The following is a 26,761-nucleotide window of genomic DNA, read 5'->3' as shown; positions in this document are numbered from 1 at the left end:
GCAATAAAATAATTTATTCGTGGCCAGAGTTGATCTGGTGTTTGATGAGTCACACCAAATTATGAACATCCATCCATCCATTTTCTTACACCCTTGTCCCTTAGTGGGGTTGGGAGGGTTGCTGGTGCCCATCTCCAGCTAACATTCCGGGCGAGAGGCGGGGTCACCCTGGACAGGTTGCCAGTCTGCTGCAGGGCAACACAGAGACAAACAGGACAAACAACCATGCACACACACACCTAGGGAGAATTTAGACAGATCAATTAACCTGACAACCCTCCTGATCCCACTAAGGGACAAGGGTGTAAAAAAAATGGATGGATGAATTAACCTGACAGTCATGTTTTTGGACTGTGGGAGGAAACCGGAGTACCCGGAGAAAACCCACACATGCACAGGGAGAACATGCAAACTCCATGCAGAAAGACCGGGGCCGGGAATCGAACCCAGAACCTTCTTGCTGCAAGGCAACAGCTCTACCAACTGCGCCACTGTGCAGCCAAATTATGAACATAATGTTTATAATGTCTGTTGTTTTCTGATGTGGCTTCTACAAAATATAGCACAAGCCACATCAGATCTCCAGTCTTTCTTCACCTTCAACGCTGTCACTTACATGACAAAGTAAATGTATGAAATGATGTACTCTAGAAAAGATTACAAAAAAACTTTGACAACCGTGTTGTTGAATAATAAATGAAAAAGGCGTCTGAGGATAGCAATATTGTAAAGACACAGCAATTCTATGACTGCAAAAAAAAAAAAGTGATGCAAATATAAATATTGATCTATTTGGGACCAAATCACTAAAACTGCTGAGACGAAATATCTGATCACAGATATTTCACTTATTTATTAGATATTTTAACATATAATTACTCAAACATGGAACAGCTGCCAATGTGCTGGTTCAATACTGCCCCCTGCTGACATGTTTTTGTTTTTCTTCTTAATTGGTAAATCTAGTTTTCAATTAAACTGTGATGCTATATTAAACTGTGTATATCCTTAAGCTTTTTATATTACCAGGTCCACTATACCTTATAAAAACAGTAATGTAGATTTGAAATAAAGTAATGTTACTATCTTTCAATATGGCAGTAGAGGTTTCGTTTCACAAAGCTGATCAATAGAAAAGAGCCATGTTTAAACGAGTAAGGCATGCAAGTCACAACTTTCTACAAGCTGAACAGGAAGGGCTGTTGAACTGAACACAAGCAGGATGCCACAACAGCCAAGACAAAATAATTAGAGCAAAGAACTCCAAAATGTTTCACTTCTACATGCTGATGATTCAAAGGGATCCTCAATATGTTTTTGGTAAATGTGAGACGTGTTTGCAGCCTTTTTGATCAGCAGTGGGTTTGACCTCTGAACTCCCCATGTATTGAATAGTTTCTCACAAAGTCATTTTTGTCTTGCTTTCTATGCTGTCTGGGGTTTTCTCATCATACTGCTGGATGAGCCACTGGCAGCGTCTTGGAGTAATTTTGGTAAACCCGTCATGCCCTTTAAAAATGTCAACAGTTTTTGCCACTCATTTCAGAAAGTGAATTATCAGCAGATGAGTCACTTTATTTTGTTTTCAATAAGCCACAATCATCTTGATGGAAATAAAAGCTTGGAATATTTTACTCCATGTGAAATTAATTTATGAGTTTCACTTTTTGAAATAAGTGACAAAAACAGCTAACTTTTAAAGAATATTTAAATTTTTTACTTTTTTTATTTCGTAGATTAACCTGTCGATTTTCTCCTCCATTTTTGAATTTCTTCAAATTAGCATATTCCAATGATGCTTTTTGGTATTTTGTACTTGATGTTTTTAACAAAGTTCAATTTAGGTGATTCCAGGTCTGGCAAGAATCAAGTTTGAGAAAGACTAATAAAAGTTAATTACAAATTTCACAGGACCAGGTTACTTTGCAACAATCCCCCCCACCCTCACCTCCACCAAAAAAAAAAACCAAAATCAACTGATTTGTTTTTGTTTTTAAATTTGCCGTCTTTCTTATTGACATTCGTTTGATATTAACTAGTCTGAAATAAGCAAATGTGGCACAAAGTTAAAACTGAAGACATTTCTGAGGTGCTAATACTTTTCACAGCACTGATCAGATGTAAAGCAAAAATGTGTTCAATTTTTGTAAATATTCTGAAATATGCTTTCATATATGTATAAAACAAAAAACATTCAAGACATTTTTGCTTTACATTTGATTTTAATGCAATTCCCAAAGTGTCAGTTCTCAATTTAGCATCTTTTGACCAAAAACGGAGACATCGGACATCAGCACAAGTGAGTTTTATTACAATGACCTCAAGTTATTTGGCTCTTGAGAAATAAAAATGACAAACACCAAATGAACTCTGAATACCATAAAAACAAAAAAAAGCATAATGTTGAGGAGTATGGTTTATTACATTTGTGCTGATATCAAGTACTCTACTACAAATCCGGCAGCTGCAGGTTTGCCTTTCTCTTAACAGATTAAAGATGGTTCAATACTGTCAGAAACCTGCTTTGTTTTGTCACTGAGCTAAACATCTGAGCTTACAAATTAGAGAATAAATTAAAGCCAGCACAAGCCTTTAGAGTTTTTTTTTTAAATAAAAAGAGGTACTATGAACTAGTAAATAATAAACAAGAGTTTCAATGCGTCGAACCTAAAGCATCACAGCAGCGGCAAGCTGCCGGGAGGCGCCAGAATGATCCCAAAAACGTAGAAGAGTCCCATGAGGAGGTTGAGCTTGGCAGTTTTTTGGGGGATCTTGGCGTAGCAACGACTCCTGAACTGCTTCTCCAGAGGAAAGGCCATCGGCAGCGTGAGCAGCGGCAGAGCCATGCTGATGGTGTACCGGGTGGCGAGGATGCAAAACAGCACGTACGGGACGAAGAGCAGGAGATTGTAGAGGACGTAAGACAGCGTGGGGCCAATGAGGATAGCCAGCGTGACGATGCCGGCTTGCTTGTCCGAGTCCATGTCTCTTGTGTTGTTGCTGTGGAGGATGGCTTCTGTGTTGAGGGCCAGCGGGACGGCGTAGACCAGCGGCAGCACCGACAGGTAGCCCACCTGCACGGCGTGGGCGAACATCACCGCCAGGGGGCCAAAGGTGATGAGGATCACTATGTCTCCCAGGGCAACGTACTTGAGGCCGATGCCTGGAGAACAAAAAATGAATAAAAAATGGTTTGGTTTGTAGGCTGGGTGTTTAAAGGCAGTTTATGATGAAAGTTCAGTGTCTCAGGTTTGAATAACAAGAACAAGCAGACACCACCTAACAGGTCATTTTGCTTTTAAGCATCACATAGTAAAGCCTGGTCATTATGATGTAGTGAACTCATCTTCACATTCCTCAGGAATGTGAAGATGAGTTCACATTCCTGATGAGTTCACATTCCTCATCTTCACATTGAATGTGAAGATGAGTTCACTACATCATAATGACCAGCAGCTATGACCAAGGTCAGCAGCTATGACCTTGGTCATAGCTGCTGACGAATGCTACAAAGATTTGCCGAATTTGTTTTGTTTATTAATGGTGTAAAACGTAAACCACAAGATTTTTTTTTTGTATTTCAATTCAATATCTTTAGATGGAAATTGTGTGTTATGGAATCATAATGTGAAAAGGTTTCTGACGAGGATCTAAAATAATGGATGCACTTCAAATTAGAGCATTTAGATTTTTCAATTTGGAACAAAAACTGCAAATATGTGATGCAGAAATAAGCAAAAGATAAAAGTTCTACTTTATCCCATGTCTTTCTGCCTCTTCCCACATTAATTTATTGTTAGAGTCAATATTTTTGCATCACTATATACTATTGGAAGTAGAAACAAAACACATTATTCCAATCTGAATGATTATTTTGGCAACAATGAAAAACTGTTTCCCATTTCTTTCAAAGTAAAGGTAGGAGAAACATTGCTCCCTGTGCTGCATAGGAAGCAATTCTGCATCTCCTTTCACTGCTCAGTTTGGGCATTCTTCCATTGAGCTGGATTTCTCCACTAGAATTTCTACTGGGCTGATCAGCGAACAGAAGGAGAAAGTTGTGAATGATGACACTGATTTTCTGTGCCGTTTCAAAATAAGAGTCTGACTGCAGGTGTAGCGATGGCGGCAGAGAAAAGGAAGGAAGCAATTCAGTCTGTGTTGGTCACGCTTCCAAATATTAAATTAACATTAACAGCTGCCTCAATCAGATCAGCACTTTTTTCTTTGCAGAGAAGGATGTTTATGCACAGAGCAGGCAATTTCTGTGATGCTCCTTATCGTCAAACTGGCACATTGCATACGTCACCGCCAAATGTTAGTGATTAGGAAAAAATTTCAAACTTCTACACAGACGTTTCTCAAAAGCCAAGAGTCCAGACCCTCTGTACAAAGCAAAGAATAGTACAAACGGCTGGTTTTTACCAGGTTGAAAGTGTTAATAAAGCTGTGGTATTTCTGCCCAAAACCAAGTAGAACTGTGAGAATATCATACTGGCCCATACCTATTCAGAACAATAATAAAAAGTTTAAAAACATAAAGGCTGAGGTGAGCAGGGTGCAAAATTAGGTTAAAAACAGCAAAGAGGGACACCTTAGGTCCCTTTAAAAACCATTTCTTTAAAGTTTTTTTTCTTAGAAGTCTTTACCCGTGAATGTTAATAGAGATGTATTGTTTACAACATTCTAAAAGGTTATTTAAAACCAGTTATTTCTCTCATTTTAAATCTAAAAATGATTACTAATCACCTAGGTATATTGTTCACATTCCTGCCATTTTACAAATATTTTATTTTAAACTTACAGATATGTAATGTCCCCTACAGCTAAAAAAAACAACAACACACAGAGTAAGGCAGCAAAAAAGATAATTCAGGTTGGAAATCTACTCACCTCCAGTGTATAAAAAAGAGCTGGAAAGACCCCCAAAGTAAATAAGGGCGAGGTGCTCCAGCTTGAGCGTCGACAGGAAGTAGAGGAAAGTGGCGCACAGGCACCCCAAGGAATACAGCAGAGCACCGAACATGACGACGTCCTGTGGTGCCAGAATTTCATCGACGAGAGTCCTGTCGTCGCTCTTCTTGTGGTCGATTCCTTTGGAGAAGTCGTAGTAGGTGTTCACAAGATTCCCGGCGCCGTGGACCACGAGGACGGCCACGGCGCACACCATCAGGACCACCAGGTCCACAGAGCCGTCCAGCTTGTACGCCAAGGCACTGCCGAGGGCCACGGGTATGAGCGAGGCGCTGAAGCTCCACGGCCTCAGCGCCAGCACGTATGCCGCGCACTTTTGTCTGACGTCGGAGGCGACGCGGGCCATCCTAGAGACGTGGTTGGCCGTGGCATGGTGGTGTGGCCTCGAGTTGTTGGCGTCGGTCTGCCACTGCTGGCCATTGTGACCATTCGATCCAGCCAGCACGAATGTCTCTTCTCTGTTGTGCCTCTGATCTTTAGCCATCTTCCTCAGCATGAGCAGGGTAAATTAATTTGGTGTTTCTGTGGGGGGAAAAAATAAAACAAAGCAGGAAGCTGACATTTGATAGCAACATATGGCCCTGAACATGCCATTTGTGATTAACTAACCATTATAGTTGCTTGTTGGCTACTTGTTGTCCTTCTGCATATTTTCATTTGCTACCACACCAAATGAAAAGGTGTTCTACTGGGAATTTATCACAGCAACACTAAAATAGCAAAAAATTATGAAGTGGAAGAAAATTGACACATTGTTTACTTTTTTCCTACATAAAAATATCTTTAAAGGTTTGGTGTACATTTGTATTCAGAACCATATTAGTCTGTATTTCGCAAAACAACATTTTGCTGTAATTACTTTTGCAATGTGTTTTGTTGATCTGGTGAGATGGATCAGATCTGACTGATCCAGTCGCACTGGATGGATCAGATTTTTGAACGTCAATTTTCAAATCTTGCCATGGATTAAGTCTGGACTTTAACTGGTCCATTCTAACGATGCATGTTGATCCCCTCGATTGTAGCTCTGCCGTCCAACCGGAAGACAAACCTCTGACACGCAACACGCCTGCGACTCCATTCACACCTCAGAGCTTGTAACACGAGCGGTTTAGACATTAATGGCTAGGGAATAGCAAATTTACATAATTATACAAACTGACTGCCTTACATTGTCTCAACTATATTCAGTATTGTCCCTTGATAAAGATATAATATTTACAAACATGTGATGTGAGGGGTGTGCTCACTTTTGTGGGATGCTCTGCATAACAGAGCCCTGTATCCGGATCAGAGTCTACACATGCTAATAAGGGGCTGAGTTCTTTTAAAAAAATGTTTAGACACATTATAAATCTGAACACCAACGAGCCTTACGCGTAATGCTTTAAATACCTATTCAAACACTTAAAGCATGTAGACCATGTCTGACACCGTTAGATAAGTGCTTTTCACAGTGATGTCGTTCGTTGCGCTCATTCTGATTGGGTCTCTTGTCGACCATGCGGGGTTCTGTTCAAAACTAAATTCAGGAGAAGCCTGCTCAGACAGCCAAATGAACTGACCCTAACTGTTGAGATTATAGGATTAGAGCTAATAAGCTAGCATCCTAGCCTTAAGAGTGGTAACTTAGAGAGGTGAATATAAGTGACGGCAGTAGCTCTTACCTGCTACGTCTTTATTATCCGGCCAGAACCCGGTTTCTCTCCGCTTAAAATCATATTTCTACGCTAAAAGAGCCTGGCGCTGCAAAAAGCAACGACAAAGTCTACGTGTCAACTCCGAGGGTAAAGTCACTGGTTGGCTACGGAACGCTTTTTCTCCCACACGAGCGCGACGACGCGTGAGGGACAGAAGAAACTATGTCTCGCACAATGGTTCCGCCCTGAAAATACACTCCTGATCAAAATCTTAAGACCAGTCAAAAAATTGCAAGAATTTGCATTTTGCACTGTTGGATCTTAAAAAGGTTCTAAGTAAAGCTTCACAATGTTAAAGGAAAAAATCAGTGCAAGAGACAAGAACTTTTGAGCAGGGAATTTTCTGAAAACTGCATTTACACTCAAACATGATTTTTTTCTGCTGATCAAAAGTATAAGACCATAGTCTTTAATAGCCAAAAGCTGTGCAAAAATCTGGATTCCATGTCATTTTCTGTCAGCTCTCTACACTATCAAGACCTCCTGATGGCAAAAGCAAAAATGCTGACTGACTTTGAACGTGGTAGGGTTGTTGAGCTGCATAAGCAAGACCTCTCTCAACCTGCCATCGCTGCTGATGTTGGACGCAGTAAGACAGTCATTTTGCATTTTTTAAATGATCCTGAGGGTTATGGAACAAATAAGTCAAGTGGTAGACCCAAAAAAATTTCACCAGCTCTGAGCCGCAGTATCCGATTGGCTGTCCGTCAAGACACGGGACGATCCTCTACCCAAATTAATGTTTCTGAAGGGCTTCAGAAACAAAAAACGTCTTCAAAGGCCACGTCTTCTTCAACACCACAAAATTGCCCATTTGGACTTTGCAAGGGTGCACCAAACATGGGACATTGAAAGGTGGAAGAAAGTTGTCTTCTCTGATGAGAAAAAATGTAATCTTGATGGTCCTGATGGCTTCCAACGTTACTGGCATGACAAGGAGATCCCACCTGAGATGTTTTCTACACGGCACAGTGGTGGGGGCGCCATCATGATTTGGGGTGCATTTTCCTTCAATGGGACAATGGAACTTCAGGTTGTGCAGAGGCGTCAAACAGCAGCTGGCTATGTGGAGATGTTGCAGCAGGCATCCTTCATCCTTCGTCTGTGTGGTAATGATTGGGTTTTTCAACAGGATAATGCTGCAGTTCACAATGCCAACCTGACAAAGGAGTTCTTCCAAGAGAAAAACATCACTCTTTTGGACCATCCTGCATGTTCCCCGGATCTAAACCCAATTAAGAACATTTGGGGATGGATGGCAAGGGAATTTTACAAAAATGGGTGCTGTGGTGGCGCAGGGGCAAAGCACAACCCATGTATTGAGGCCTTAGTCCTTATGCCGGTGGTCACAGGTTCAATTCCCAGGCTGGTGACATTTGCCACATGTTTTCCCCTTCTCTCATAACCCTCTTTCCTGTCAAACTACTTTCAAATAAAGGCCACTAGAGCCAGCAAAACCTTTAAAAAAAAAAGAAAAATGGACAGCAGTTCCAGACAGTGGATGCCCTTTGTGAAGCCATCTTCAACACTTGGAGCAACGTTCTCACTAGCCTCCTGGAAACCCTGGCATCATGCATACCTAAACGATTGTTTGAAGTCATCAACAAGAATGGTGGAGCTACTCATTACTGAGTCCTTTTTTTGACACTTTGATTTCTGATTTGGGGGGTTTTCGTGTTTTTTTTTTAGCTATGGTCTTAAACTTTTGATCAGCTGAAAAAATCATGTTTGAGTGTAAATGCAGTTTTCAATTAATTCCCCGCTCAAAAGTTTTTGTCTCTTATGCTGATTTCTTCTTTTAACATTGTGAAGCTCTACTTAGAACCTTCTTAAGATCCAATAGAGCAAAAGGCAAATTCTTGCAGTTTTTTTATCTGGTCTTAAGATTTTGATCAGGAGTGTATACTAATACAACAAGACTCGGATGTGCAGGGTCGTAAATTAAAATGTACAAATTCGGTCATAATTAGTAATAAATAAATAAAAATGTGTTTTTCTTTGGTTCATTAGGCGTTAATAACAGAAAGGGGAACATCATTAGCACCTTGGAGCTCAGCAGGTGGTAGGTGGCAAACAAAGTCAGTAATTGGTTTCAAGAATTTCTTAAATTGGGCAGGTGGATTTGGGATTTGTTTTGTTAGCTAAATGCACACGTTCTCTATATTTTATGAAATCCAAATTTATCCATACACTGTTACTAATAATATAATACCAATAATATAACTGTTCTATGTGCCCTTCTGAAACATAGGTTTCTTTTAATCTAGTTTGCCCTTCTGAAACCTATGTGCCCTTCTGAAACCTATGTGCCCTTCTGAAACCTATGTGCCCTTCTGAAACCTATGTGCCCTTCTGAAACCTATTCAGAAACCTTTCGTTTCAGAAGGGCACATACAAATACAAAGCAAACCAGGATTTTAAAGCCATGTATATACTAAATCATCATGTTTGTGTATTGTTATACCTATACATTTTATGCATGTTCTTATTTCAGATTTCTTGAGGTGAAAATTATGCCTGTATGCTTCCACAAACCCTGCTGGATCTCACCGAACCCATTTTAAAGAAGTGAATTACTAAAAGATAAAATGCAAGGTGCATGTTTAGCCAGAACTATGATCTGAAAGAGATAACAGGCTAAGTTTGTTATTGGATAGCAACAAGGTAAGGTAAGGTAATTTTAATTATATATCACATTTTCAGCAACAAGGCAATTCAAAGTGCTTTACATAAATTAAAAGGAAATACAAACAAAATAACAAACCAAAGAAAAGAAAAAGAAGAAAAAAAGCTAAATGACTAATCTAAATCATTTTCTGGTGTAAAGTGAGTAGTTACAGTTTCTAAAAAGTAGTAATATAAAAGTAATTAAGAAATGACTGTTCCTGTTAAGTATTTCTGGATTCTAAGTTTGTACTTATTCTAATTCTAATTCTGATTTCATTTCTGCGCTGTATAATATTGATCTAAATAGTACGTACTCCACAATTTCTAATATTACTAATAAACTAAAATAATCCTTTTCTGGATTAAGTAGGGAGTACTCCCACATAAAGAATAGCTACAGTCTTATACTCTACAATTCAGTCTACAATTTAATATTAAGTAAATCATCAGAAGTGCAAATAAGCAGTTCATCACAGCAATTATGACCCTCTTTTACTTGCATTGGCAGCTATACCGACTCTGGAAGTTGGACTAGATGTGAAACTTCCAGAAACATTCTATTGAACTTTTATCAACTAAAAAAACAAAAAATTCAGACATCAAGTCGAGTCCATTTAGTTTGTTGTATGATCATTTCTACTGTTACCATTAGTGCACAAGTAGATAGCATTCTATTTCTCTAAATCTTACACATTCAACACTGTAGTAACACACATGACTACAACTTTAAATGACAATGGGTTTTCTGACATACAAACGGACAAAAGTGGAACAAATAATGGAGTATGATGAGGACTGAGATGTCAGGAGGCATATTTGATTCGTGACATCTTAACAACACTGACTAGAATGCATAATAAGTAACTATTCATGCAACGTTTCTTCAACAGTCAAACAGCTATGAGAAGGCCTTTGCTAATAGAGGTCAATGTCATTGCTCCCAAATTATAGTCAAGCAACAGATTATTGTTTGCGTTCACTGAAGTTGAAAAAATGGACAAATATTTTCTCCCAAGACTAAGTAGTTGTAAATAAATCATTGTGTAATCATTAAATACCTTGCATCAGGTGCAATAAAGTAGAAAGTGCTGCTGATTTATATTTTTTTGAAGGTTTGTCTCTTTTAATCTAGTTTGGACAAGCTCTTGGGCAAAATGTATTAAGCAACAATAACATAATAAAAAAGAAGAACTCACTGATCCAGGCTTTACGTTCTCTAGTTTACTCTCACATGGCCTTATTGTTCTTATTAGTCTCTGGAACCTCAGTTATCCATCCCACTGCAACAAGTAGTAGACAATATATTTAGCCCATGGCAGACTTGAATCAATCCTCAATGAGGATAAATCTTTATTTTTCTTCTTTTTTTTTTCTTTTTTCTTATTTTTGTTTCATAGATGAACTCAGAAAACAATCATCAGCTGGACCTCGTGGCAACCTGAACGCCTGTGTGCCTATAACCCCAGATCTATCACTATCACTGTTTGTCTTGCATTCCCCCATAATGGCACGCATTTGTACATTCACTGCTTCTACAAATTTATTTATGCAAAACCTCATTAAATTCTACCAAATAATAGTATATTTCTTGGTGAAATGCTTGCCTGTTAAGCCAATGGTAGCTATTAGTACAGCTGGTAATACTAGCTATTCTTAGCTAACTTTTATATTACCCTTAGTAATAGCTACATCTTAGCTGAGTGTCCTTTCTCCACATGCAGTGTGACACGTTTCAGTGTGAATAATGACACTCTCTTACCAGTTTTTGCTGGTTGTCTGACTCATTTTGTTTGTTTGTGTGCACATTTAGTGTGCAGCAATTCTGAAATTAAATATGATGCTCATGTGAAATTAAAAATCTACATACTATTGCACACATGACACCTATAACTAATGTGCGTTATAAAACCATAAACTTCAAACTGTGGCACGTGAAGGCCATTTACTTCAGGTGCAGCCCCCCACCAATGACATGAATAAGAGCAACTAAACATCCAGGCAGGTGAAGAAGAAAAAAAAAAGAGGGCTCCAGCTCCACATGTGCTTTAAAATACTAACAACGCCCCTGTCGGTTCTCCTGTGCCCAGATGCCTGTGCATGAGCGGTTTTTTCCCCCTCAGGAGCATTACATAAACACTAAAGAAAGAGAAGAAAAAAAACAGAGCAACCCATCTGATAGTGCTTTAACTGAGGTCTTGTGGTTGGAAGCAGTGGTGCGGCGGACAGCGCGTTTGGTTTTCATTAGGTCGTCTCGACACTGACCCCCTGCCCCGACTGAAGCGACGTGAATCCACCCCGCTGGCAAGGCAGGCAGGCGTGCTGCTGAGCGGAAGAGAGCCGAGCAGAGCTGATGTGCAGTCTGCACTTTTCATTACGCGGTCCGCAGGCTGGACTGCGCTCCCGCACAGAGTGACAGAGAGCTCCACGCAAAGTTGCGCGCAATGGGCATGAAGTAGCGCCGGCGGGCATCGATGGTTGAACCTTTCTTCGCAGACAGACGCAAATACTTCCCAAGGTGTGACGGTGCTGCAGCCATGGTGAGCTGTGGGACTCCTGGAGGTTTACGCAGCGGTGACTGGTGTTCCGCTCCTCTGCTGACCGCTGCGCTGCTCAGCCTTCTGTTCGCAGGGATGCATCTCACCACCGCGTTTCCCTCCTGGAGGTTAGAGGTATGCTGTGACCACTTGGTGACCCGGAGGACTCGGAGCTATAGAGCTGCGATTTAAACTAATTACGGCGCTGATATACCTTTTAATTCTTTTTTTTTTTTTTGCGACATATTCTGTCTGTCTAATTGTTCAAAATAATACATTTCCCAAAATAAAAGTGATTTTTTTTTTCAGAAATGTTCAACTAAATGTTAACTTTTGAAAGACAGCACTAGTACTACAAAAGATTCCGAGTGCTGTAAAAAGATTTTGTTTAAAAATTGACTAACCTCGTTATGTGGAATGTCTTGAGACTTGTAAGGAGCTGGATAATTTCCTGCTGTCTTTTTATTTATTTATTTATTTATTTATTTATTTATTTATTTATTTATTTACAACTTAATCATAAAGGACTTTAAGTGGTATTAACTGTTCAACCTAATCACTACCAAAAGATGGAATCATTTAAAGTAATGGACATCAGATCTAGTTAAAGCTCAGTTCAGTTGACGTTAGATGAATACCAGAATTGGTTTCGGCAACAAAGTGGATCCTTGTAAGGTAATGTCTTCAGTGAATAGGAAAAATGTGTTCCCCTCCACATTACTTCACTTCTCTCCAGCCACCCACAGTGATGGAGAGCCTGAGGGACAGCTTTGTGTCATTTCCTTTGCCACACATTCTTATTAGCTGTCACTCAAGAGAACTGCTGCCTTAACTTTTATTAGATAAACTGACAGCATAAATCCGGCATGTGAAAAAGATTTAGTCTGCTGCATATTGGAAAAGTATTAGCACCATCCGGAGATTCTTCTGTTTTTTTCCTTTTCTTTTCGTCTCACCTCTACCTTACTTTTAAATGTAATTATTGGGATGTTCTGATATAGACTAACACAGAGAAGTACATAAAATGAAAGCTGATTCATGGCTTTCTTTTCCTTTCTTTATTTTAGCAAATAAAAATAAACAGCATGGTGTTCATATGTGTTAAGCTACATAGACTTTTTTTAAAGTCTATGTATCCTTTTTTCCCTTTGCACATAGAATGTTTTTTTCCCAAAACATTCTATGTGCAAAGAATGTTTTGCACATAGAGACTGATTTTTTCTTCTTCTCTTTTGTCAAATATTCTTTATAAAATAGCACAAACTCACTTAGATTGAGTGTCTGTGAACATTAATACGCAAGTCCTGCCACGTATTCGTAATGGGATTTAGGCGTGGGCTTTGACTGGACCATAAATCTGCTTTGATCCAAACAATCCCACAGCAGCTATTGTATTTTTAGAGTTGTTGTCTCCTCAACTTTTATCACCTTCCTGCCTTTCTTGAAGAACAAAAAATAAATAAAAATTATTCACACAGCATGATGCAGTCACCACCATATTTATCAGTGGGGAGGATGTGTTCAGGATAATATGAAATGCTAGTGCTCTACCTCAGACAGAGCATCTTCCTACATTTCTTTCACTGCTTGTGGCATAGCCACAAAGGCTAGATCTGTTTCGCTCTTGGTAGGGTTGAAGTTGGTGAGAGAGTTTAATATAAGTGAATTCAATTCAAATCCAAAAATACTTTATTGATCTCAACGGGAAATTAGATGTTGTGAGATGACACACTTGTCAGATTTATTTGTTCTAAAACATTTTTGAAAACCATATAAATTCACCCTTGACTTTATAATTATGTTTTGATTTGTGTTCGTCTAAACCCCAGTGGTAGTATGTGGTCGCAGCTTGACAAAATGTGAGAAAAACAAGTCCGAAACTTTTGCAAGGAACTCACATGTACATCATTCAATAAACAGACAATGTTTTTAATTATATTCTAAATGCAGCATTTGCTGAAAAAAAAGAAGGATTCTTGTGTGTGTGTTGGAGATGAGGAATGAAAATCATAATCCCTTGTTTAGTAGTTTGAGGCTAAGCTATTCCAGACTCCATCTAGAGCCCTCAGAGACGTCTCCCCGCATGTTTTGGTCTGCGAGCTCACTCACGGCTTCGAGGTTTAGTCTAGAGAGAGCCTAGTTTGGTCCTCGCAGTTCCCCCAATTCATCTTCATTTGAGCCAAAGCGTGAGTGTCGATGTGCAGTGACACGGCACACGGAGAGAGGGAGAGAGCCGCACTGGCCTGAATACATCAGACGCCTCATAAGTCACCGAGTGCATGACTGCGGTGTGTCAGTGGAGGTCAGTAGAGCATATTGGGGATGTAATTTGGAAGAAAAGGAGCATTCTTTGAAAGTCGAGTGAGAGACGTTATCAAGTTTCCCAACAGAATGCGCCTGCCTCTGTTTCAGTATTTTGGAAAGGAAGCAATATATTACTCATGACGGGGCGAATCCGGAACAGGATCCAGAGGATAAGGCATGGAATGCAAAATAAAGGGTGCGCTAGTTTGCATTTGCCATCTAGTTTTACCATTTTACCCCAGACAGGTACGGCTACAGAACAAGTTGGGCCAGGTGAAGTTTTTGACCAACTCCATGATGACGTAATGACACACATGAAGAAAATGTAGTATTTATCATAAAATAAACTGTAGTTCTGTAGTGAGACAAGCCTTTTCTGGGCCTTTTGCTTGTGAAAACATGCCTGATGTTTTTCAGAATGCTTCTGGTCACACAGAAGGCGTTGCACTTAATTCAACCTGAATGCGGTAAGCTCCATTAACGCTACCTTAGTATAAAAATAACACAATTTCACAGCATTTACACAAAAATATTAAACTGAAATGTTAACCACAATCCAATTGAATTGACCCGAAACAGAAAAGCAGCAATCCTTCCAAGTTTAGCTAAAATAATAGAACACTTCACAATGTAGCCTTAATGAAAGTAATGGGTGGTGCTCGTCTTGATTCCACATTGTGACCCCTTGTGTTTTTCACAGCATATGATTCTCCCAAATAGTGGAATTTGTGTTTCTGTAAGAAAGGGATATGGTGTATTAGCCCTCTGTCAGCCAGCTCACCACCAGGTAATGGAGCGGGCATCTAGAATAAATGTTGCTTTAAAAGTCTGACCAACATCTGCTGACATCTAAAGTTAAATGGAGCAAATCATATTGATATCAAATTAAGCCAATAAATGCCAGATTTAGGTCAAGTCAAGTTTACTTGTGTGGCACTTTTCAGCAACAAGACGGTTCAAAGTACTTTATATCATACAAACATCATACAGTCACCAATTATCAAACATTACATTTTGTCAAATGTCGTCATCGAAACCATCAAGCAAATACTTGTTGATCAGTGTTTCACTTACGACTAATCACAGGTGTGCTTTAAATCTTGATTCGAAGGAACTCAGCGTTTCAGCAGTTGTGTAGTTTTCTGGAAGTTTATTACAGATTAGTGGTATATAGAAGCTGAATGCTGCTGCTCCATGTTTGGTTGTGGGGATGGAGAGCAGGCCAGATCCAGAAAACCCGAGTGGTCTGGAAGGTTAATAGAGCAATAATGAATTTGGGTACGCTCATGCTGAGAGCAGCATGTCCCTCACATTTGACTTAATGCAGTCATAACTGGGTGTTTTACTGGCAACTGCCAGTGCCAGACTCATCCATTCAGTTGCCAAATGAGTCCGGATTCATTGCTCCAAAGCACATCTCCACCACTTCAGAGTCCATTCCAGAAGTTGTTCATACCATTGCTCCCAACATGCTGCACTGCGACTGGTGATGTAAGGTTTGGATGCAGCTGCTCTGCCATGGAAACCCACTGCATGAAGCTTTTTAGTCACAGTTCGAATCCGAAGGCCAAATAAAGTTTGAAAGTCTGTCTACTGAGTCTGGGCAGTACGCGCTTCGGCATCTGCTGATCCCACTCTGTGATTTTAAGTGGTCTACCACTTCAAGACTCGGTTGCTGCTGTTCCCAGTAACTTCCACTTTGTTATATTACCACTAACAATTGACTGTGGAATATTTAGTTTGGAGGAAATTTCACAAGTGGATTTATTGCACAGATGGCATCCTATCACATTACCGGACTGAAATTTACTGAGCTCACAAGCAACCCATTCTTTCACAGGCGCTTGTTGGAGCAGTCTGCATTTTGTTGTGATTGGAGTACCCAAATTCAATGATGTAGAGGCGCGGCTCAGTACTTTTGGCAACATTAGTCTACGAGACCATTGGAGCCAATACAGTATTTGATCAAGCACCTTCTTCCCCATTTTACTATTAGATCCACTGTGTACGGCTTGAGGGAGCCGGAGTTTACCTCCAGCAATAAATAAGGGTGGCAGACCCTGGATAGACCACCTGTTGATCAAATGTGGACAATGCCCCACAGGAATCACTGAATATTTATGATTTTCTTTTTTTTTTTACAAAACATAGCACCAGACCACAGACTTTAAAAACTATGAGAGAATTAAAACTCCAGGTGGTTTAATTATAGTTTCTGTAACTCATCCCCACTTTAAATGCCTTAAACGCTTCATAGCTTCATTTCTTAGAAATGCTTTTGCACAAAAAGTACTGACAATCACACCAAACAGATTTCGTCCAGACAATTGCCATTGTTTAGCAGTAGCACCTTAAAGGGTTAAAGGTTGTGTTAAATTTTAAGTAGTTATCATCGACACAATCTTAATTTAGTGTAATTCCAGATTAGGCGTAGACGGAGGTGGACATCTATATTCCTGAAATAACTCCAAATACTTTAACACTGCTATTTAATGACCCTCCTAACTGTTGTCATTTTATGGAACTGAACTCCTCAGTCAAAGAGGAGAGCAAGTGGAGCTCTGTGCCCATTACTGATCCATCTGGTCCGTCAAGAGTCACTCTCATCTCATCGGTCCATGAAACCTTTGACAAATCTGTCTTCAGATATGTTTTGGTCCAGTCTTGACATTTCAACTTGTGTCCTGTTCAGTGGTGGTCGGGTTTCAGCCGTCCTTACCTTGGCCTTGTCTCTGAGCTCTGAACATCTTGTACTTCTGGGCCCTCCAGGCAGGTTGCAGTTCTGGAATATGACAGCACTGGAAAATAACAGGATCCCAGTAGTTTCACGTTTGATTCTTCTCAAGTCTATGGCAGTTAATTTACCTCTTTTTTCCTCAACACGTTTCTTGCAACCCTGCTGACTATTAGCAGCAAAATATTTGATGATTCTGTGATCACGCCCCAGTGTCTTAGTAATTTCAAGAGTGCTGCATCCCTCTGAAAGACTTTTTACAAATTTGGACTTTTCAGAGTTGCTTAAATCTCCTTTTTTCCCCATTTTACCTGAGGAAAAGAAACTGCCTAATAATTATGGTTGATCTCGTAGGAACCACCCTCCCTCATTAAACAAAGCATTCAAGTTTATACAGCTCGGAGTTGGAAAATATGCATAAAAATGATGATATGGTCAAAACTAATAATTGTGCACACAGTGTACATCAGGCAGAAATTCTGACCAGAAATGCTGTTCGCTTTCTCCCTAAATTTCATGACAGGTTTGTTGGGTCGCACCATCTCCTATTTACATGTCCTGTCATCTTATTGTAAGCTAAAAGATTCTTAAGTAGTGATCACATAAACCATACCATGCCACGTGCTTTTGACATCAGAGTTGCTTTAACCCTTTATAACCCTTTAAAGCAACTCTGTGCGAGAGGAGTGCGCTAAATGTCACGGTTGTACAGTGGGGAAATTGGGGGAGGCCGTCAGTTTCTGAAACAACACAAATAACTGTATAAGCTCACACAGGATCAGTGCAAAGAGTAATAAACTTGTGAGGTCTACATGATTCCATCTCTTAAGATAGCAGAAGTCCACTTTAGTCTTGGGCTCTCTTATGGTTAGCGCCAAACTCCAGGACCCTACTAATCTGAATGATACTGTATGAAGATGCAGATGCAGTGGATGCAGTGGAGGCTTCCAACTGCATTGGAACCCACCGCACCTTTAACAGGAACCCACTTCAAAGTTTCTGAACTAGAGCTTTAATACGGCATGAAGTCGAAGGTGCTCACTTCGACTTTGAAGTCGAAGTGAGCACTCTGTTCTCACTTCACAATCTGTAATGTGAAACATTAAAGGTTTTTGCTTTGTCCAAGGAAGAAGCTCACACCACCATGTTGGTCATCGGGATCCGCAAAGAGGCCCGCTCACAAGTCCTCCACCTGTCCAGGAACAAGCGCTACACCCTGACCCCAGAGCAGCTCAAATGGGACAAATTCAAGCTAACTTATAAGTATTTACTCACACACTGTTCCCTTACTAGCCCAATTAAGTAGACAAGATACCAAGACTTTGAGGGCAATGACACTAAGACCAAACTGGAGGAAGAGAAAACTAACAGTTTTCATGATCATTGCTCTATTCATGACAATGCAAACATTTAGAGAAAACACATCTGTTGCATTTCATGGGCAAACTGGTACTTCCTCAGACAGCCGCAACATTTAGGTGAACCCACACCTGCATGTCGGCAGACCCTCAGCTACATGCTGCTACTCGTTCAATGAATCTGGCAAGCTGGTAACAAGGTAAAACAGACCAATCTGTTGGACACATATGTGCTGCCAAATGTTAGCTGACTTAGCATTGGTTGCAGGCAGAGTGAGTAAAATTGGATGGCTTAATGGTCTTTTTTGTGTGATAGAAAAATACCCAAGTATTAGCACTGGAAGTCATTTCTTCTAGGTGTTGTCTCATGTTTCAAGTAAAAAAAAAAACTGTAGGAAGTTTGAATCCTGTCAGGAGTGTCGCGCCCTACTGCAATAAAAAAAAGGGATGTTGCAGTCGTGGTCTTGATTGGTTTGTGAAAAAAGTCCTGAGATTTCTGAGATCATCATGTCTGAGACTGACATAAAAAAAAGTAGAAATGCAGTCAAGATTTAGACGAGACTTAAGTAATGTGGTCTCCACAGCGGTCTTGAGTGCTACACAAAACAAGCTTATTGCAGCTTGCAGAAAGTGCTGAATAAATACAAATTTACTCGAAGCAATGCACATACACCACAGCCACGTTGGTTTCAGTAGGACAATACAAATACTTTCGTCTTAGTCGAAGTCTGCCTTTGCAAATATTCAAAACATTTCTGAAGGTACTTAAATCTGACATCTGTGGATGTGGTTTAAAGAAATTGTTTATTCCGAATGGAAAAGCTCGCCACGTTTTTCTCATGCATTCCAAGGCACACTCTGACTTGTTACCCACCAAAAGTGGCTCTGCATCACCGCCACGCTTAACTACAGAAAGCTACTGTAAAATTGTACAGAAAGGACTTCAAACTATTTGGATCCTGTTGTACAAATTGATTTGAAGAAAACCCTCACCAATGTTCACATCCTCTGGCGTAAGACTGAATTAGAAAAGCTAACACTGAAGTTCACCAACTGCGATGATCTAAAAATCCCTACAAAAAGACTACAGACAATCTGATAAACACATAACCCTCATTAAACGTTCCTGCACAGATCTAACCCTGGCTGAGATACTCTAGAAGATGAAGTAATGGAGCTGTACTCAGCAACACTTGTGGGAATTTGTGTGCTACTGAACAGTAGCTGCTGTGTTTTTCTTTTCTTTTCTTTTTTTTTTTGCCGACTCCTCAGCTGCAGAGAGGAATGTGTACAGAGAGCAGTACTAACGGCACGGTGCTTCCCAACAGGTTGCTGTCTTTTCCTACAAACCTGATAAATGCCAGCGACACGCGTCGAGGCATTGCCAGGGCTTTTGGCCTGTGGAGTGACGTTTCCCCGTTCTCATTCAGAGAGGTGCCAGCTGACGAGGAGGCAGACATTAAGATTGGTGGGTGCTTGCTCTTGCCTGCATGCTGCTGTCTCCAACAGATGTTGCTTGGCACCCGGGTCCAGAGTTCTGCTTTGCTGTTGCTTTTTCTTAAATTGCTGTGCGCCGTGACTGGGGTACAAAGCCTATATTCAGCATGATTCGTAATTCTGCAAGAAGAAAAAAAAAACTGTAAATGCTTGACAACTTCCATAGCAAAGCGGTGTGAATTATGCTTTATTCGGGCTTCTGGGACTAAACTCAAGAGCCCAGCATAAATTGTCAGTGACAAGGAGAGGCATGGTTGTCATCCTGCAGGATGAGGCTTTAGCAAAGCACTCTCTGTCTTTGGTAATTCATCATTTCCCATCTGCAGTCTGCATAGAGCAGAAATAATGGGGCGAGGGCTTCCCTCCTTGACTCAGAAGTATGCATTCTTCTCTCTGTCTTGGCAGGATTCTACCCGGTCAACCACACGGACTGCTGGCAGTCCTACCTGCACCACTGTTTTGACGGCATCACAGGTGAACTTGCTCACGCCTTCTTCCCTCCAACAGGCGAGGTCCACTTTGACGACCATGAATACTGGATTCTGGGAGACATGCGCTTCAGCTGGAAGAAAGGCAGGAATATTTATTTTTTTTGTACCCGCAGACAATTAGTTAAGTGAACGACACCAGCAGTTATGTTCGTGTTGCAGGGGTTTGGCTGACAGACATTGTCCACGTGGCAACGCACGAAATCGGCCACGTCCTCGGACTCATGCACTCCATGGATCCGAAGGCTATAATGCACCTGAATGCTACTCTGACTGGACGCAAGCAGGTCACGCAGGATGAGGTCTGGGGTTTGCACCGTCTCTACGGTATGTTTGTTGTTCTCAGGTTTGAGAGATCCCTGTCAGAGCTAGTGTGGTGTAGAGCAAGGTTTTAGAAAGTTACCATTTAAAACTGTTGAATATTTTCTATGTTACCATTTTGGCTAGTACATGTGGTGTCATTTACTCAATTGGGAAAATTCTAATTTATCAAATTAACATGGAGAGTGTGGGCAAAGAAAGAGACTGAGACTTGCATAAAGGGATAATGCCTGAAAAATGTTTAATCCAAGAGTCTAACACTGATGCTGTGGCAAGCTCATATGTGAGTCAAGACAGGTGAGCGAATACGTTTGGCAACGTAGTGCAAGTGGTTAGGTGATGTGAAAAAAAATTCATAATAAAACATTGACAGCACTGCAATACTGGCACATGTACTCAGTACCGACAGAGATGAACAATGAATATAGTTTATTCTTACTGAGTTTGCAGCATTTTTTTAAATGTCATCCTGTTAAATTAACTGTATTTAAATTTTAATAATAAAAAATGTAAGCATTCACCTTAAGCTCTATTACAAAAGACTGAACTGTATGAAAAGGCTTAGATAGACAGTCATGGCAGGAAAACCAAAGAATCACGTATTAAATCACAGTTGGTATATTACAAATTACATATTTGTAAAGCAGCGGCTTGTAGGATAGTTAAAAGAGCAGAAACCCAGCCTAATTAGTATGAACGTTTTGCTAGTGTCAATCCGTACGAGGCAAAATAACAAACAAGTATAATGTTATGCAGAATAAACACTTATTTGCTAAATGAAATAGTTTTTTTTTATCAGTAGAAGGAATCATTCCTCTCTTTCTGTTTTAAATCAAATAAGTTATTGTTAATAATTTATTCCTTTAAAATCTAATCGTGTAAGATTCACCTGCACTGCAATACACCTGGTAATTCATCTAAGATGTTCTAAAATAACTAGCGCCTAAGCAGAGTGTCCAGTTTTCCAACAACGTAAACATCTCCTACATTAGAAGCACTAAGTTAGTACTAAGTAGTGCCTGGTAATAACTTGTTTGGAAGAAATATTCGATTTCCTCAGATTGCCATCTTTCACCAGGTTTTACACATAGCACATCTTATAGTACTGATTAATCATCGCTGCTGTTTTAAAAACCAAAAAGAGAGCTGTCTGAAATCTGCAGTTCAAAATCCCAGCTCAGCTGTCAGGAGAGATTGAACCCTCTTATTAGTTCAAAAATCTGCTGGGGCTGTAGGCCAAGGAAGGGAAGAACATGAACAAAACGATCAACTTCATCTGTGAATGACAAGAAAAGCTGAAACATTTTGTACTCTGATCCTGGAATTGGAGGAATTACACCCAGATAAACACGTTAAGGACTGGTCAAATAACACGCAGAGACACATTTTTGGATCAGAACCAAAGGGAAAACAGACCACCGAGTTTGTCTTTGACGCTGACAGCCAACGTGGCATTAATGCACATTGTATAAACTCATGAGTCATCATTAGTGTGTATTACAGTGACTCATTTTTGTTGGCACAGGAAACTGATCGTGGATCCAGCTTTTCTTTTTTTGCCGCTGACATGGAGAACTGCTGTCTGGTCCCGCTCCTCCTCAACCCACCCTCTAACCTCCCCGCTCTTTCTTCCAGGATGTTTGGATCGCTTATTTATCTGTCCTTCCTGGGCTCGGAAAGGCTATTGCGACAGCAAGCGCAGGCTCATGCAGAGGCACTGCCCTTCCAGCTGCGATTTCTGTTACGGTAAGGCAGCAGAGAGCAGCAGTAGCAGCCCGGGGAGGGGGAAAAAAAAAAAAGAGAGAGAAAGCTTTCACAGCGTAAAGAGCTGCTGTGAACCGTTTGCCAATGGAACAGCTGGAGCCAACAGGTCCAACCTCACAGAGCTGTGATGGAGTTTTTGTCAAGTGTGTGATTTAAGAGGGAATTAAAGTGTATTTCTACTGAAGGAGCCTTTCCTCGAGGCTCGGCGGAGTTGGTACCTGTTGGCTGCCGCCCAAGGGGACCTGCTTTGAGTGCAGGCCACCGCATCAGCAGTCTGAGCGCCTCTTTAGGTTTCACTGTGGGATGCTCTGCTTGCACAACAGGAAACGGCCCCTCTAAACTATCACGACCCTCGCATTTCTCGGCTTTCCAGTGGGTTTTGTCAGCGACGGGGGGACAGTTCGGAGACAAGCGCGAGGATACGATTTCTGGCCTGCAGGAATCTGTTCCTCATTGTAGATTTCAGAGACGCTGTACGGCTGTGGAAAATTCCAGAGCGACTCCAAACCGCTGGAATTTCAGACTGTGGCTTGAGGGTTAGAGACGCACAGGGTCAATTGGGATTTTTGCGGCATTAACGAGAATGAGGGGCTCTTAAGCAGCCTAAGAGCTGATCACAAACTGCTCTGTTGTGTTTGTGAGAAGCCAGATGGGAGATATTATAGTGACAGGAGCAGCACATCCCCGACAGGTCAGCATCACCCTCTCAGATGAGGGTTGGATCATGAAAGTTACGGCGATCGGGTTTTAGTGGAGGTGCTTATCGGGGACGGTGTTGTATTTTTATATTACGACTGAAACTGAGATGAATCTGTTTTTTCATAATATGTCTTAATAGTATTGGGATTTAGTGTGATAGACCAACACAAAGGTCCATATATTTGTGAAGTTGAAGAGTCCCATCTTCTGTTTATGACTAATTTAAATTTAAGCGACATGCTGAAACAAAATGCTAAATACATGAACACTAGGGGTGTAAACTATTAATTGACTTGTGGCTAATTGCCGAATGGTTTATTAGATTAAAGTTAGCTCAGGTTGATTAACTATAGTCGTTATTTTAGTGTTTGACCGAAGGCAGAAGGAGCTGCTGATCATCCTACAGCAGATTTATCCTGTTGATAAAAGAATAAAGCTGGTGGGGGCATACCAGAACGGGAAAGAGAAATTGTCCAAACAGAAGCCAGTGTAGGATGAAAAATGCTCTTTTTGCGGTTCTGCTTTGCCGAGTGTAAACACTCTGCAAACTCCTTATGTCACGCCTTAACAGCGCCAATTCGGCTCTTTCAAAAATCTGTGATGTGCCACGACAAAAAAGTGGAGGACACAACAGAGAAAAACTGTAACATTTTTTTTTTTTTTTATTTTTAAACATGGCGGCAGAAAAACAGACTGATATTGGGGTCTGTCGTGAGTTAAAGAATTTCATGGAGGGAAGTTTTAGCATTCCTTCAAGACTAACCACAGACACTGCTGTATGTACATCCGTCTGTTCATGGAGAATTAAGTGTTTCAAATATTTATTTATTTTTATTTCTATTCAGCAATCTAAGATTCCTGTTTTATTTCACAAATGTCTACATTTAATAATAAGAGAAAACTACAATTTCCTGTTTATCCACTCAGTATTTAATACAGCTGACACATAAATAATGTTAATTGTTTTTATTTAATTTTGCATTTTGTGAAACATTCAGCCCTTCATGCTGCTGAAAGATGGTTGGCCCTCTGGATTTCCAGAGAAATCTCAGATTTTTAAGAAAATGACCACTTATCAATTAGTCCTCAGTTGATCAACCTGGCACTAACTTATTAACCAGTAACTTACACCATAGAGTCTACCTATGTGCCATTTAATGGTAGTAGAAATACAGCTGTTCAGATTAATAAGCAAACATGGCAGACAGCTCACAGATAAAACCGTAAAGAAGTCAAAATCAGGATTAGGTGATAAAACAATATCCAAAAGTTTGAATGTCTCACCAAGCAGCACTGCTCAGTCCATTAGCCAGAAATGGAAAGAGAATGGCACAACAGCAGACGTGCCAACAGCTGTTCACATAAACTGAAAGTCTAGAGCTAGAAGAGGATTAATCAGAGACGCAGCCAAGATGTGATGAAGGTGCAGAGGTCCACAGCTAAAGCTAGGACAATCTGTTGACAGGTCGAGTATTTGTTGTGCAGTCCACAAATCTGGTCTTTTTTGAAAAGGAGCAAGAAGAAATTTATTGTTGCATTAAAACTGGGCTAAATTGAATAAAAGATCTAGTGGCTGCTGAAGACTTGATACTTCGGGTTGGAGGTTTTCCGTCTGACGTGGCCATGACATGTAACGTACAGTCAGTCTTCAATGGTGTGGTTTGCATCAAACACTATTTGCGTAAGAATGGCCCAGTCAAAGTCCGGGCTGTAAATTGAATCAAGAATCTGTGGTAAGATTTGAAAATTAAAGTCACAGAGCCACTTAATCCAGAGAAGAATGACCATCAGTGGCCATTCCTCTTAAGATCATCTCTATGATCGTAAAAGACTTGCAGCAGAATATCATGATAATAATAATGATACACTAGAATATAAATCCAGACTAAACGCCTGGAGATAGACACCAACACCTAATGATGGGTGGATGGAGGATAAATGCAAAATTTTCAGATGTTTCTTTGTAAACATTTCTAAATTTAAAAAAAAAAACACATGTATGTTTGATGTCCTTTTTTTGTAATTGTGCTTTGTGTTGCATCGATTTGTCCCATGAAATCCCAGTACGAATGCTGAAGTTTGCGGACGAAATACATACAAGTTCAAAAGGTCTGAATGATTTTGCAAAGCTCTGACAGACAGTTTGCTATTAGCTGCTCTCATTAAAGGAATAGACAAGTTGATTGGATGCCTACATCCTTTTCTTTGTGTTCATTCCCGTTACAGAATTTCCTTTCCCCACTGCTGCCCCCACACCCACTCCACCTAGGACCAAACACAAGCTGGTCACTGAGGGAAAGAAGCTAACTTTTCGCTGTGGGAAGAAAATCGCATCAAAGAGAGGCAATATATAGTAAGTTCATGTGACGCGTTATCACTTGTCCTATAGCTGCGGTGACGACACGGTACTCGAACAGCGTCCGCCTTCTGTTTCAGCTGGTACAAGGACGGGGAGCTGCTGGAGCACTCGCACCCGAACTACATTTCCTTGAAAGACGATCACATCACCATAGTGGCCAACGCCATCAACGAAGGCACGTACACTTGCATCGTAAAGAAAAGGGACAAAGTTCTCACAAACTACTCATGGAGGGTACGCGTGCGCTTCTGATGGCCCCGAAAGCCGCAGAGCACACAGGACTCTAGGGCACATATTTCAATTTTAAAAAAAGAAAAAAAAAAAATCTTGTATCATCCATAAAACCTGTCTGCTTTTCATCGTCATTTTGTAAATCAATTTTTGTACATGCAAACAATAAATTGTTTATACAACCCAACAGTGAATGTGTAGTTGTTTGAAACGACTTTAATTTTATTGGAATGGTATCGTGGAATTTTGGAAATACCAGATTTAAAATCTAGATTCTGCCAGAAAACCCAAGAGATTAGAATTGGGTCTTTCACCCAGGACTCAGCAGAACCCAAAGGAATATAGGACTGAAATGATTAATTGTATTAGTCGTGATGAATCGATTATTAAAATTATCGTCAACTAATTTTGTAGTCAATTAATCGTTAAATTGGAGTAGAAAGATTTTTTTTCCCATTTTCTAAAAACAACACTTTCAGAGCAATATTTAAGTCAAAACTACAAAAAATATATACATTTTGCATTTAAGTAAAAAAACAAAAAAAACCTGTCTGTAAATGTGCTCTCTCAAAACTCCTCAAGTGGCATAGTGGCTTTTTTTCTCACAAATTCTGTGATATATTTTTATATCTTAGATACAAGATATAAATATATCTAAGATATTTTTATATCTTAGATATAAAAATATAATTGGGTACCAAAAGGTGCATCTTATATTTTTATATCTTAGATATAAAAATATAAGCTGCACCTTTTGGTACAATATAAGATATATTGTACTTATATTGCACCTTTTGGTGCAATATAAGCTGCACCCCTTTTGGTACCCAATTAATAGGTTAATTGAAACAAGAATTATTAAATCAACCCTAAACTGTATTGCTAAGTCAAGCAAAAAGAACTGAGCTTTTCACGTCGATGTTAGACATATTTCTTTATCTGAAGATGTATCCTTTGCTACAAATGATGAAGCATGCTAAAGAAATGGTATGTTGTTGAATGCTAACTTATTGTATTTTAAAAAGGAACTGAAGTTTTTATTTGCATCTTTTAAGGTATTTCTAATATTGTTCCAAAAATTTTTTGAAAGGCTTAAGCAGTTGATAAAAAAAAACATGCAAAAAACATGCA

At 40.1% G+C, this 26,761-nt stretch overlaps 2 protein-coding genes across 4 annotated transcripts; one reads left to right on the top strand and one right to left on the bottom strand.

The window, feature by feature from the left end:
- Window positions 1–2,290: 2,290 nt before the first annotated feature.
- Window positions 2,291–6,833, bottom strand: ubiad1 (UbiA prenyltransferase domain containing 1). Its single transcript, XM_008413041.3, has 3 exons — window positions 6,642–6,833; window positions 4,894–5,496; window positions 2,291–3,163 (listed from the first exon to the last, which is right to left on the bottom strand). The coding sequence occupies exons 2-3, from the start codon at window positions 5,468–5,470 to the stop codon at window positions 2,676–2,678; spliced, it is 1,065 nt and encodes a 354-aa protein (XP_008411263.1). The 5' UTR covers window positions 5,471–5,496; window positions 6,642–6,833; the 3' UTR covers window positions 2,291–2,675.
- A 4,608-nt stretch (window positions 6,834–11,441) lies between these two features.
- On the top strand, window positions 11,442–25,817 carry mmp23ba (matrix metallopeptidase 23ba). Of its 3 annotated transcripts, none has more exons than XM_081608761.1 (9): window positions 11,442–12,010; window positions 18,040–18,176; window positions 19,600–19,739; window positions 20,174–20,341; window positions 20,419–20,583; window positions 22,213–22,323; window positions 25,105–25,149; window positions 25,267–25,393; window positions 25,477–25,817. In XM_081608761.1, exons 1-9 carry the CDS (start codon window positions 11,813–11,815, stop codon window positions 25,649–25,651), a joined length of 1,266 nt encoding a protein of 421 aa, XP_081464887.1. In that variant the 5' UTR covers window positions 11,442–11,812; the 3' UTR covers window positions 25,652–25,817. The 3 variants fall into 3 exon arrangements, with proteins under 3 accessions (XP_081464887.1, XP_008411262.2, XP_081464888.1); XM_081608762.1 differs by having other exon boundaries at window positions 11,798–12,010; window positions 18,044–18,176; XM_008413040.3 differs by lacking the exon at window positions 25,105–25,149 and having other exon boundaries at window positions 11,446–12,010.
- The last annotated feature ends 944 nt before the right edge of the window (window positions 25,818–26,761 follow it).

This window comes from Poecilia reticulata, chromosome 7 (genome assembly GCF_904066995.2).
Source record: "Poecilia reticulata chromosome 7, P_reticulata-male-v2, whole genome shotgun sequence".
Lineage (NCBI taxonomy): Eukaryota > Metazoa > Chordata > Actinopteri > Cyprinodontiformes > Poeciliidae > Poecilia > Poecilia reticulata.
Note: the sequence above shows the minus strand (reverse complement) of the source record. Positions and strands in the feature narration are given on the sequence as shown.

Coding starts and splice junctions, on each gene's coding strand:
- ubiad1 (XM_008413041.3), bottom strand. CDS start 5,470: ATGCTGAGGAAGATGGCTAAAGATCAGAGGCACAACAGAGAAGAGACA. Junction 3,164..4,893: donor CTCTTTTTTATACACTGGAG/GTGAGTAGATTT, acceptor TTTGTTCTCCAG/GCATCGGCCTCAAGTACGTT.
- mmp23ba (XM_081608761.1), top strand. CDS start 11,813: ATGGTTGAACCTTTCTTCGCAGACAGACGCAAATACTTCCCAAGGTGT. Junction 12,011..18,039: donor TTCCCTCCTGGAGGTTAGAG/GTATGCTGTGAC, acceptor GCTTTGTCCAAG/GAAGAAGCTCACACCACCAT. Junction 20,342..20,418: donor GCGCTTCAGCTGGAAGAAAG/GCAGGAATATTT, acceptor TTCGTGTTGCAG/GGGTTTGGCTGACAGACATT.